This window comes from Quercus suber, unplaced genomic scaffold, assembly GCF_002906115.3.
Source record: "Quercus suber isolate HL8 unplaced genomic scaffold, Cork oak 2.0 scaffold_52, whole genome shotgun sequence".
Taxonomy (NCBI): domain Eukaryota; kingdom Viridiplantae; phylum Streptophyta; class Magnoliopsida; order Fagales; family Fagaceae; genus Quercus; species Quercus suber.
The window spans coordinates 1,990,213-2,004,605 of NW_027069517.1; the positions used below are offsets into that span (position 1 = coordinate 1,990,213).

A 14,393-nucleotide genomic window follows, 5' to 3' on the forward strand; every position below is an offset into this window, starting at 1 on the left:
TAATGATTATTTTTTGGAATAATTTTTCTTATATTGAGCAATAACTATTCCAAAAAGTGATGTAATAGCTAATAGTTATTCCTTAATAGGGGTGGTAACTTTTAAAATTAGGGATAAAACATTATTTTTATCCTTAAACTTTACCAAAATTACAAAAAATAAAAAGTTTGTCCCTAAATTTTGTAATGAGTTTTTTTTTTCCCAATAGTTTAGAGCCAAACAATAAAGACAAAAAATAAAAATTTTCAATATTTTAGGTATGAAAAAACATTTTTTTTTTAAGTTTAAGGACATTTAGTGAAACATTGTTGTGGGTCCCGTAGGCCTGGTAGCCTGGGCCCATCTTGCATCTGGCCCAAGGCCCATGCCGAGGAGGGATGATCGTCCGAGGCTGGTGTATGAAGACCTATGCCTTTTTGGACCCCGCCGAGGACATTCCTGTCCTCGGCATACTGAGGCTAATTTCAGGTGGGGCACAGGCCCAGAACAGGTTGTCACCTCCACACTGAATGCACTCACCTAACCCCCCCCTGGCCGCATTAATGGAGAGATAACCCCTTGACAAGGTAACCTTGATCATGGTGAACCATTCGAGTACTGATTAGGCCTCTGATGGGACGGACGGTCAGAGGGAAGGCCAATGGATAATCAACAGAAGGAAGAAGGGGATAGGAGGGAGAGAACTATATAAAAAAGGCGAGCAAAGCAGTTTAGGATGAGGAACCTCCTCGGACAAGCGCCGAGGAGCTACCCTTAGTTGTAAATTGGGTTCACTCCCCTTCAATGGTGGAAAGTGGCTTGTGTTCCGTTGCTAGTCTGTTAGGGCCTAACCCTTCGTCCCACTCTCTAGAAATGTATTGTTAGGGAACCTTTCTAAACTGAGTCTTTACAATTGTCAATAGTTTAGAGACGAAAAATAAACTTTTGGTAAAATTTAAGAACAAAAAACAAATTTATAGTAAAATTTAGGGATCAAAATAATATTTTAGCCTAAAATTAATATATTTATAAAAAATATAAACTTTCCATATGCACATAATAATCATAAATATAAAAATTCATCAAAAAAATTCTATCTCTAAAATTTTTAAAATGTTCATTTTAGGACAAATAATTGTATAAGTAAAATTTTTCATAAATTAATATAAATCTAATGTTATAACCAAATGTGAATAGATTTAATTTGATTTAATTTGATCCATTACATCTTTTATTATTAATAATAAAGATTATTATTCGGATTATAATTGCTACTCAAGTATATGAAACATGCCCCAAGTTTATCAACGACATTTTTTTTTTTTTTTGGTTTTTTTTTTGCATTGTTGTTGTCCAAAATAACGAAGCTCCACAGAAGCTTCAAATTGAAATAAGAAGTTTTATAAGTTTAACACGTTAATTGAGATTTTTATGAAATTTCCTCTTCTTAAGAGGAAAAAAAAAATTGAACCTCTTTTCATTATTTCTAAAAAGTAAAAGGTCAAACTTTACATCTTAGACTCCATTACTGACTGTCAACTGCTACGCACGTGTCAGAATATTAGACATGTCCTAAGACGGTGGTGTAATGTTCCTCTGCTACATTGTAGTTAGTAATTACCACGTGGTGGAAAACTTGGGCTAGGACTAGAATGATAAGTTAAAAAAATAAAAAGCCATCCTCCATTCGTTTTCCACTGCATATTTTTCATTTTGTTAAATAATAATAATTTTCCCATCAAAATAATAATAATAATAATAATAATTTTTTAATCGTTTGGGCCCTTTTTGGAAATGGTTGAATTTCCTTTTGAAGTAAACGAGGATAGATGATAATTATTGTTTTTTTTTTAATAAATAAAATATGATCATTATTCTTTTGGTACAATACATGAATACATACAGAAGAGTTATATAGCATTTTTCTTCAAATTAATGTGACAAACTGTTTCTCATAACCAAAACAAATTTTATTTTAATTTTGTTTATTTATAACGAAAACTCCACATCATTTAATATAAAATTCTTTTGAAATATATTTGAAAGGGATTTGTTTTTTTTTTTTTTTTTAAGAAAAAGATATTGTATTGAGTTATTAAATGAGTCACTACTTGGATAAGGCACTCAATTAGGTCACAATGTACGTTGTTCTTATATTTAAACTGCTCACGTGTAATGGAACTATGGAAGGATGAGATTCACAACCTTGACATTAAGTTGCATAACAAGCTCTACAAAACCAAGATTGGAATTAACTACTAGTATTATTTGTAATAATTACACAGAGATAGAAAAATCCATAAAGTACCTAATCACTTTTATCATAATTACAAACTTATGGGTAACCGACATTATCAAAGTTTTCAAAGAAACTAATTTCCCAAAGAAAATAGCGTAATGTATTGTGCAATTGTACTCAAACCTTGCACAAAAGTCCACAATAAAGTATCAAGAAAAGAACCTTTGGAAGACAAATCAAAGCTCAAATTAGGAAAGTTGGTTTTAGTTAGCTTAACTGGTAAAATTTTTTAAAGTTGAATAAGAGACTTAAAGTTCAATTTCTGCTCACAAAAAATCGATTGGTGACTTGATAATAAAAAATTATTATCAAAAGTAATCACCATAGGGAGAAAAAAAAAACAAAAAACAAAAACAAAAAAAAACCCAGATTAGGAATTATATTGGCTTGTCTACAACTACACCAACTCCTTGCTGTGGATGGCAAAACAGAAGCATATACGCTGACAATTTCCAAAGAAAAGGAAAAATCAAAGATGATGCATATGGGTCTCTAAAATAAAAGTGGGATATAGCTCATCATGAGAGAGACATTTAAAAGTGGAAAACTCATCCAATCAACTTAAGGAAAAAAAATTTCTCTAAAAACTTAAGCAAAAAAAGTAAATTTTATACCAAAAAAACAAAAACAAAAACAAAAACAAAAACAAAAACAAAGTATTACATATATTGCACACCTTTCACGACTCTCGTCGATGCGAGTTTTTAGACCCCACACCAATTCCCACTCAATATCCACTATAAATATATAGCCTCACCCTTCCCCACAAACCACTACCTATAGCTCTTTAAAAAACCCTCTTTATTGAGACCTTCCTCTCAACTAGTCTCTGCATCAAAACGACATAGTCAAGACCCATAAATCCTTGGTAACACTTTAGCCTTAGATTTCTCTCAAAGGGAAAGAAAAAAAAGAAAAAAGAAAAAAAGGAAAAACCCAGTAGTTAAGATGGCATCCACTTGTTTAGCTTTTCCTTCTCTGCAACCAAAGTTTCAATCTTCAAGAAAATCATCAAAGCCCTCCACGCGTCGATTTATTGTCCGTCCGATCACTGCCTCTGTGTCCGAAAAGCCATCTGTGTCGGTTCCACCGGCCACGGTGGTGGCACAACCTGAACCCACCAAACTTCCGATCAAAAAAATCCCAGGAAACTATGGTCTCCCTTTTGTCGGTCCAATCAGAGATCGATTTGATTATTTCTATAACCAAGGCCGTGATGAATATTTCAAGTCTCGAGTCCAGAAGTACCAGTCCACGGTGTTCAGAGCCAACATGCCACCGGGTCCTCTCATCGCTTCCAACCCAAACGTCGTCGTTTTGCTCGACGGGAAAAGCTTTCCCGTGTTGTTCGACGTGACAAAGGTCGAAAAGAAAGACCTTTTCACTGGTACTTTCATGCCCTCCACAGAACTCACCGGTGGTTACAGAGTCCTCTCTTATCTCGACCCATCAGAGCCAAACCACGGCAAGCTCAAGCGCCTCTTGTTCTTTCACCTCAAGGCTCGTCGAGACCATATTATCCCTGAGTTTCATTCGAGCTACACCGAGCTCTTTGAGGGCCTCGAGAATGAACTCGCTACAAAAGGAAAAGCTGCTTTTGGAGAGCCAAGTGACTTGGCTGCGTTTAACTTTTTGGCTCGATCTCTGTATGGGACTAACCCAGTTGATACCAAGCTTGGACTCGATGCGCCAAAGATGATCGCCAAGTGGCTTTTCGTGCAGCTTAGCCCACTGTTCAGTCTCGGTCTTCCAAAGCATCTCGATGATCTTCTTCTTCGCACAGCTCGTCTCCCTCCAGCTTTGGTCAAAGCTGATTATCAAAAGCTATACGATTTCTTCTACGCGTCCTCAGGGTTCGTTCTCGACGAGGCTGAAAGGATAGGCATTTCGAGAGAAGAAGCTTGCCATAACTTGCTCTTTGCAACCTGCTTCAACTCTTATGGAGGCATGAGATTCCTTTTCCCAAACATGGTCAAGTGGATTGGTCGAGCTGGGGTCAAACTCCACACCCAGTTAGCCGAAGAGATCAGATCAGTCATCCGATCCAACGGTGGGAATATCACGATGGCCGCGATGGAACAGATGCCGTTGATGAAATCAGTTGTGTACGAATCTCTCAGGATCGAACCACCAGTTGCTCTACAATACGGGAAAGCCAAGAAAGACTTTGTCATCGAGAGCCACGACGCTGCTTTTCGAGTCAAGGAAGGTGAAATGATATTTGGGTACCAGCCATTTGCGACCAAGGACCCGAAAATATTCGAGAGGGCTGAAGAGTTTGTGGCGGATCGATTTGTGGGCGAGGAAGGTGAGAAATTGTTGAAGCACGTGCTGTGGTCGAATGGGCCAGAGTCTGAGAGCCCAAGTATTGGGAACAAACAGTGTGCTGGAAAGGACCTGGTGATCTTGGTGTCTCGACTTTTGGTGGTCGAGTTGTTCCTTCGATACGATTCGATCGAGATTGAGGTGGATTCAACGCCGTTGGGGGCTGCTCTCACCGTAACGTCTCTCAAAAAGGCCAGCTTTTGATCACTGATCATGCCTGGTTCGACTTCTTTTTGAAGGGTACTTTCGGAATGGACAGTTGGGTTGAGTTATTCTTAGTCGGTAATCTCGGACCCACTAGAAAACTTTTTCCAGGACTATTTTTTATGTTCACTAGAAGAAAAAAAAACAAAGGGTTAACAGTCTTTTTAACTCTTTATGTCTACAATGTATATGTAATTTTTAGATTGAATTTTGCGTGACGTATAAAGTTAACTGGTTTTATATATGCCTTTTATATTTCATCACATCAAAGTGTTTATCAAAAAAGTATGTAATTTTTAGATTGAACTTTGCGTGACATATAAAGTTAACTGGTTTTATATATGCCTATTATAATTCATCACATCAAAGTGCTTATAAAAAAAAAATGTGTTTAGTGATATTGTCGGTTGTTCTTGATAAGAGTTTTTGTTTGTTCTTGATAAGAGTTTTTGTTTTTTGTTTTTTGTTTTTTTTTTTTTTTTAGGGAAATCTTGATAATAATCAAAACTCTCGCGCATGCGGTGTTGTTTCCCATTTACTAGTACTTTCTTTTGCTCCATTTGAGAGATATAGGACAATGAGATATTCGTAGAATGCGTTTTGTTCCCTAGGACCACTACGATATGCATTACCCATTAAAATGCAAAATAGATTTTACACTATTCGCTAAACATTCACACACACACGCGCACAAAAACACCCACATCCGGTGAGCTAGAAGGCCTAAAATGCAAAAGATTTTGCATGTTGCTAGAGTAGCAACATGCAAATAGTTTTTTTCTCCTATTTATTACTCTCTTTTCGTGTCTCGCTTATTTCCACTTTTCTCTTACTTTAACATTATTATTTTAAAATAATGCATTGTAAAATAAAGAAAAAGATATATGGTGTATTGTAAAATTTTTTATATAAATAAATAAACTAATTTTTTAGTAAGGTAAAAATACTTCTTTTATTTGTTTACATAAACAGATGAGAATGATCTTTACAAAAGAAGAACTATTTCTGTGTTATCAAAAAAAAGAAAAAAAGAAGAACTATTTCTGTAAATGCTGTGAATTGCTCCCTGAGGGTGAGGGATATATATATATATATATATTTGCTGAATAGGGTGAGGGATATTTCAGGTTTTAACTTCAAGCACAAGTGCATCACCTGAGCCTGTGTATGCTGTAGACACGAGAGAGAGAGAGAGAGAGAGAGAGAGATAGTGACACACTTGATTATGAGGAAAGTTTTAAGGGTGCATATTAAATAATTTTTAGATGGCAGCCTCGTGCGCTTCCTGGATAAATATAAAAGAAACCCCAAAAGTTAACAAAGTAAAAAAAGCAAACTAAAAAGAAAAAGTCATCATCAAAGTTGGTGCCTCAAATGCTGATCTGTAATACAATGCACGTGCAAATTCTGAGTTGTATCATGGACGGTGAAATTTAGTTTTTTAAATGTCATTAATATAGAAAAAAAAAATCTATGATCACAATTTTTTATGTCACAACTTTGCCATTATTTTAATGTGATAAGCTAAGTAAGTTGTGTGAAAAAAATAGCAGTTGAACTATATGAAATGATCGATAGGCAACTAATAAGTTTGTCGCATTAAAGTTTGGCAAAGCTGTGATCTTAGAATAATCCTTACTATAGTTTATGTGTCTAAGATGGAAACATTGAAACATACTATGTGTGAGTTTGGATTGCATTCCAAACTCATCACGTTTAGCGTTTGCGTTCAGCAACTGGGTCTCGTGCATTGTTCATGGAACTTAGCTGTATGGAAAAGCACAAATTATTCATCATTTAAAAACTGTTCATGGGACCACGAACACTATTCATTATTTAAAATTTATTTTGCTACAATATTTTCAATAATAAGTTTTTAGTTTTCAACAATAAGTGATATGCAAACAAACCATATATGTTAAATATATCAAAGGTATTCTAGTGGTTCTTTTGGAGGAGAGAGTCTTACATGTTTCCGAAACATGCATCCTCTCTCTCACAAGGAGGTGAACCCCACATGTGTGGGGTCCACCTCCTTGTGAGAGAGACGATGCATGTGGGGTCCACCTCCTTGTGAGAGAGAGGATGCATGCTCTGAAAACATAATGGATTTTCTCCTTTTGGAGACATATGGGTGGTGAACTCAATAGATTTGAAAGACGTGTCATAATGATAGTTGAAGACATTAGAGACATTAAAGGTCTTAAGTTTCATCCACCACACTATTGATTAATGATATTTTCAAGGTGTCTCGTGAAAAAAAAATGACACTGCCCCCTCACAAAATTTTCATATTAAAAAAAAAAAGGTACAATTTTAATGAAGGGTTACAATGTACTAGCAAATAGTGAGCTTTATGGAGGGTGAATTTTTAAAATGTCATTGATATAGTTTATGGGTCTATAAGGAAATAATGAAATATATATGTTAGAGATCAATGACCTATTTTACTCAAGTTTAAATATGTTTATTTAGTTATTTATATATTACATAGTTATAACAATGGATGAGAGTGATCTAATCTTATGTATAGTGCAAATGAAATAATTTTTAATCCAATTTGTAAATCGGAGTATTCTAACCTATATTTTGTTTGTTGTTGGTTAGCAATTTTGTTGACTATAAATATTTATAAATAGGATAAACATATGCTACTATATCATTAGATATAAAACCACAAATAGGATTAAAAGATTTATTTAGTAATTTGGTTGACTATAAATTGTGATAAAACTATATCCAAACACAAAAAATAATTTCATTTGAAACTATAAGATATATGGTACACTGTATGAATAATTTGAAATCAAATAATAATAAATTATTTAGTTATTGTTATCCAAACATTTATGGTAAAATTGTATAAATACATTAAACTTTTTAACATAATTTATTTTAAGTGAAACTAACCGAAGTTTAAAAATAAAAAAAATTAAATACTACCATGATTAACCTCAATTATCAGAAGTTTATGGATTTTAAAACCAATATAATTATTTGTTTAAAATAATAATATAATTGATAAAAACTTGGGCATAATTTATTTTAAGTGAAACTAACTGAAGTTTAAAAATAAAAAAAAATTAAATACTACCATGATTAACCTCAATTATCAAAAGTTTATGGATTTTAAAACCAATATAATTATTTGTTTAAAATAATAATATAATTGATAAAAACTTGGGCTTACAAGATGTGCATTTATCATGTAACTTAAAGTAATTATTTTTATCTACTTAATTGTTCATTTTTTTTATTATATTAATATTTTATTTAATTTATATATAATTTTTTATTTTTTTTTTTTTTTTTTGAGTAACAGTCTACCGTGCTTTAGTGAGCTTCCTTCTTTCCTAATATTCACTCCCGTGGATTTGGATTTGTCAATTGGCAGGGGACCAAAGTTCCTGATTATTGTAAATTAACAATCTGTATTATGATATAATGCAAAAGTACATAGATAATTATTAAACTTATTTTTACAATTTATTATCTCTATGAGTGTACGGACTAGAAGTTTAATACTAGAGAAAACTGATAGTTTATCTGAGATTCAATCATCGCATACACTAAAAACCGATTAATGTCTTGATCTAATAGTTGACACCATAAATTGAAATCCTCTAAAAAATAAAAATAAAAATCTTTGAGGGGTGAAGTTGTGGCAATAATATATTAGTTAAAGACAACTCTTTAATAACTTGTATTAATTTCTTTGGGAATAAAGTTTCTCTCCAAACTCCTCATATATTTCTTTTTTCGATATAAATTTTGAAAATCTAATTGTTTAATTTTATGTTCTTTATGTTCTTAACATGCATGTCAAATTTCGTTTAAATTGGATATTATTTACTATTTGATCAATTAACTTATTTTTTATATACACTTTAGATTACAAAAACTTGAAATTATAGCATTTATTTGATGACATAGCAATTAATTTTTGATTTTCTTAAAATTTTGTAAGCATTAAGAATGTAATAAAAACATGTAATCTAACGGTTAGATTTTCAAAATTCACACTCAATATAAATATATATGATGAGTTTGTAGGGTTTTTCTCCAAATTAGTTTGGAGAGAAACTTTGTTCTTTCTTTGGTCAGTGTTAGATTACCATTAAAAAGCAGAAAGAAAGTGAGCAAAAACCTATCGAGTGGGTGTATGGCTACCCTTCAGCATATTCGCATCCAAGACAAAAAAAAAAAGGTTCATCAAATGATTCTTTCAATATAAGTACGTTTTCGATGCTAAAGGTTCAAGTTTAAAATCAAGTATCATGAAGCTCTGTCACTGTCTATCTTGGATTTTGAAAATCAAGTATAAGTATAATATGTTTGATGCGAAATGAAAGTTGAAGATGATAAACTATGAATACATTGGGAAAATAATTCTATTAAAAAACGAATCAACGATCTAGATAAACTGTTCGATAATATTATATGGGAGTTCTGTATTACTAAATGATGTAACTGGAACATGTGCAACAAAAAACAAAAAAAAAATAAATAAATAAAATAAAAACTCGTTTTTTTATTTATTTTATTTTTTGGTAATCTCAAATCTGTGATTTTCATTCAAATAACGTGAACAGAGAGACTTATTCAAAATTTCAAATAATGTGAACAGAGAGACAATCAACCTTATAGTCAAGATTCCAGAACTCTTGGAAGATTGTCTTTATTGAAACAGAGACTCTTTAGAACTAAAAAAGAATGTTACATCTACATGAGAAACAGAATTACACTCTCTCTTCAGTCTTGACCCAACAAAAGCAGCAATTTACAAAAGAAACCTTAAAACTTAAATATACTACTGATCACATTTGCTAGTAGACCAGTAAATGGAAAAACTCAACAACACATTAATACACATCTGCCGTGATGCACTTTAAAAGTATCCTTGGCCAATTTTCCATTAAAAAGGGAAGAAAAAAAAGTATACTGGACCAAGTTTAAGCTATAGTAATTACACGCTTGACACTGCTTAAGTTGCACCGATTTTTTTTTTGTCAATTAATCTGAAGAAATAAGATTAATAGATGAAGGGTTTACATGCATAAGTCGCAAGTTAATTATTTTAAAATGAATAGTTTGATTTATAAAATAAAGTTTTAGTTGTGCATCTATTGATTATATTTCCTCTTAAAATATGGTGCAATGACAATGTGGCACCCTAAACTTTAAAATTGAGCAATGCTCCTCCTTAATTATTGGTAGTAAATAAATAAATAAATATATATATATATATATGTAGGGTTGGTATTTGTGGCCCAAGCCCAAAACAATTAATTTGTAGAGTATGGGTGAAAGAGCTAGGTTAAGTATTGGATTGATAACAATAGATCACAACTTTCAAACACAAGCCAACATGAATTTATACGTAAAATCTGAAAATCCGAAGAGCTATACTATTGTTTATCTGATGAACAAAAGTCTTAGGGTTACAATTAAGCTTTCTTTTTCTCTCCTTCTTCCTCCCTTCTTGTTAGGAGCTTCCTTCCTTTATATAGTCACCCTTCTCCTCATCTCCATCGTCCACTTGTTCCTCATCCATGAGTTTGCTTGAGTACATGTCACGTCAAGCATCTTTTTTTAGCTCTGTGTGAGTGACGGTAGGTTAGGATGCACTGTTCAGGGGTCTTCTCCACATAAATGCGGCCAGAAAAGTTATTGCAGTGCATTAAATACGGTGGTAGCAGCTTTCCCCTTAGATATTTCTCCATCCTTATCGTTCCATAGTATACTCAGAGCTTATCTTGATCAGGTGGAGTCCTCGGAAGGTCATTTTGGCCTTTCACACATTCAATTGATTTATAATATTGCGTCAGAGGATTACAACCTCTTCGGACAGGAGATATCCTCTTCAGATTGTGATAATTCTTCCTTCTGAGGGTCCCACTTCCAGATGGGCCCTGCCTTTTCCATCTTCTTCTTCTCGGTCGCAAAATAGCCCTCCTATGGGCCTTCGGCCCATTACCTTGGGCTGGGCCTTTTTCCCCCCACAATATATATATTTACTTTTACCCCATGTCATTAGAATTTTTGTTAAATTTAATAGAAATGTTAAAATTTTGATAATTAGGAATTAGGAATAAAAATAATTTGATTTTTTCCAAGATACTAATTAGTTTTTGGTGTAGGTGGGGATTGAACCTCAGATCTCTTATACAACCATCAAAGACTTTACCAGTTGAGCTAACTGGAACCCACAGTTGTGATACTTATTTCTAATAGTTAAAACTTAAAAGTACAATGGCTACTTAAGTTATCTAATATATAGGGTTAGGGCGGGGGTTACATCACAACTGGGTCAAATTAAAAAGGGTCGTACAATTTGCACTAAAATTAATAATTATGCTAGTATACTACATAATTGGACACACCTTTGTATCACAACTTGTCACATGGTGAATTGTGATTAATAAAAACGTGTCTCCACGTGGCCCACTAACATATCTTTGCCAGTCACAACTTGCTATGTGGCGAGTTGTAGTACAAAATTGTATCTAATTATATGATAGTAGCACAATTCTAAAATTAATAACACTCATGACTCATGACGCATGAACCACTTGCCACCGACTGTATATATCCTTAATTAACTAATTATTATTTGGCGAAACCTTTGTACTAATTTATTTTAAAGTCAACATCAAATATATATATATATATATATTTTAAAGTCAAATAAATTAAAGCTAATACAGAATGACACTTCATTTCTTTTTTCTCTGATAAATGACATTTCATCTATCGAAAAACTCTTGTACTACAAATTATTATACAACTTTTTTTTGTCACAATTATGATATAACTGAGTGTGAACAGTAAAAAAAAAAACGAGTTTATGTGTAAGTAATAGACCATTATTTATCACTTATAGTCTGTCACATCACAATTAGGACAAAAAATTATTAAAATAGTTTGTAACCATTCTCAAATAACTTCTCTATTACACTCTTTTATTGTCAAATGAAAGCACTTGAAAGTGCTTAGAAAGGTGAAAGTGATGGTGTTTAACTTGATTTGGTCTTTGGAAGACTTTTGACAAAGTTGCATTGTTGAAGGCACCTGCCACCTACTTTAATGGTTAAGATCTTAAGGTGTAATTTACTTTTCCACATGCGAAAATATCCGACTTTTTGTTCAGAAGGACAAAATAAGCCCATTTACCAAGAGGAATTATGAATTTTTGTTTGGAAGACCGAATTATTGTATTGGTATACTAGTCAAAACATACACCACATGTTTTTGCTACCCCACAAACCCCCCCCCCCCCCCCCCCCCGGCGCGTGGGGGGGGGGGGGGTACACGCACATATAATCTAATACCATAGCTATAGCAGTCCTAATTTTAAATATATTACATAAAAATTATTAAATTTGATGTATATATAATTACTTGATTAAAAAAAAAAAAAAAAAAAACTTGTCTTTTGTTAAACTATGAGTATATAAAATTTGTCTGGTTCAATATTAGACATGTAAAAGAAAATCAAAATAAAGAACTTATTATCTCTTATAAAAGTTATGCTTGATGATAATTTTTCTTATAATAAAATTTATTTATTATCATGCATCTCTAAAGTGAAAAAAAAAAAAAAAAAAAAAAACCTATTTTTTTCAATACAAATGATCAATTTATGTACCAAAGTGCATAAAAAATGTACAATGGAACAATGAAATCTTCAAAATCACGATTGATCAATCCAAACTTTAGCAAATATAAGGAAACAAATTACAATAAAAATGAAATCACGAAAAAAAGAGAGAGAGAAACTTAGCTCTGTAAGCACTAAACCAATCACTCAATTTTTGATTAAGAAGATCATTGGACATAATTTGGGGAGGGGACTCCTATTTTTGTAGGCCAAATCTTTTGGTGCTTAATGATTATACATACTATAAATAAAATAAATAAAAAAACTTCAAGATGAGGCAAAATTATATAATTAGACGGTTTTATGAGATACTTATACCCTAAGGCACAAGATAGTTCGTCTCTGCATTTAGCTATACTTGACAATGTTACTTCTTTTCATTTTTTTCTCAAAAATATATGACTGTTTGTCAAACATTATTCTCTCTCTCTCTCTCTCTCTCTCTCTCTCTCTCTCTCTCTCTCTCTCTCAAATTTAAATTCAAAGATCTTGTTTCTTAAAAAAAAAAGGTAACAAAAAAAAAAAAAATCAAATATCTTATAAAGTGATATGCAATCGCTATATAAGATAAAACCCTGTAAATAAATTAACACAATTGAAGCACCAAGAGATTTTGCTGTTTGCAAACACAAAAATATGAAGTATGAACTTCAACAAAAATTTCTTCATTAAAATCAAATGAAAGAATGTAATAAATTAATTAAATATTATTTGTATTGGCAAATTGAAAATCAGATGCATGGATGTTTATAAAAAAAAATTTTCAACTTTTAATATTTTGACTTTTGTTAGTAGGTCAAGTATGAAATTCTTAAAGTAGTCTGCCTTTTTCGACTTGTCCAATATTGTTCGATGATTAGGGATTGAGCCACTATATTTGAACTTCGTCCAGAAAGAATTTGAATGGGGCTTATTGAACTTATGAAAATATGACCAGAAATTTATTTATTTATTGTGATTAAAACAAGATGTATTTTTCTAAATAATCCGTACTTGATTTAATTTATTTTTTAGGGAAAAAAACACAAAATCTTCCTATTGTTTCCATTAAAATGTGGACCCTTTTGACATTATGAAAATCTTATGGGTAAACCGTTAATTAGGTAACACTTATGCATTTGGAATTTTTTCAGTGTAACACAAAAGTACAAAACCCTTTGTGATATTGTTTTATATGAAATGCAACTCTAGATATGGATACATTATTACATGAGTAACCCATAGTTTATTTTAACAAATATTTAATGGATTACATATAAAACAATATCACGAGAGGGTTAAGTGTTATATTTAAAATTTTGAGAATTCCATTTTATTTTGATAAACCACAATAGATTACATATAAAATAATATCACAAAATCTTCCTATTCCTTCCTTTATTATTTTGAATTCATTCTCAATAACTTATTGTAAATTTCAATTTTCTTTTATCTCATTTTCAAGGAGGGGCAATGGATGATGTTAATATGAAGAATGATTTCTTCTAGAATCACAAATTTTTGTGCCACAACTTTTACTAGGACTTTGACGAGCTAGAGTGTGAGTTGCTATTTATCATTTTCACCCACCACTTTTTCTTTATGGGTCCGGTTAATGTGTGCCCTAAGGGCACACATTAACTGTACATATAAAGGAATACTTTATTAGGTTTATTTTGCTTTTTCACAAGCCAACAGTGACACTTATGGGAACAAGAGAAAAACATCTAACAAATTATATTTTTCCAAAAAGACTAAACTACCCTTCACTCATTTCTCCTCCTCCTCAAAAGTTGAAACACAAGTTACACCACTGAAACAAGTTCACAACACTCTACCACCAAACAACCTCTTACAAAAATTCTCATTACAAAAAAATCCTCTTACAAAAATCACACCTCATACAAATTTCAGATGTTACTAGAACAAAACCAGAACATATAATCA

General features: G+C 32.2%; 1 protein-coding gene across 1 annotated transcript; it reads left to right on the top strand.

Annotated features, from left to right (window-relative positions):
• The first annotated feature begins 3,031 nt into the window (after window positions 1–3,031).
• On the top strand, window positions 3,032–5,049 carry LOC111997777 (allene oxide synthase 1, chloroplastic). The gene has a single exon (XM_024029924.2). The coding sequence runs from the start codon at window positions 3,227–3,229 to the stop codon at window positions 4,805–4,807; it is 1,581 nt and encodes a 526-aa protein (XP_023885692.2). The 5' UTR covers window positions 3,032–3,226; the 3' UTR covers window positions 4,808–5,049.
• The last annotated feature ends 9,344 nt before the right edge of the window (window positions 5,050–14,393 follow it).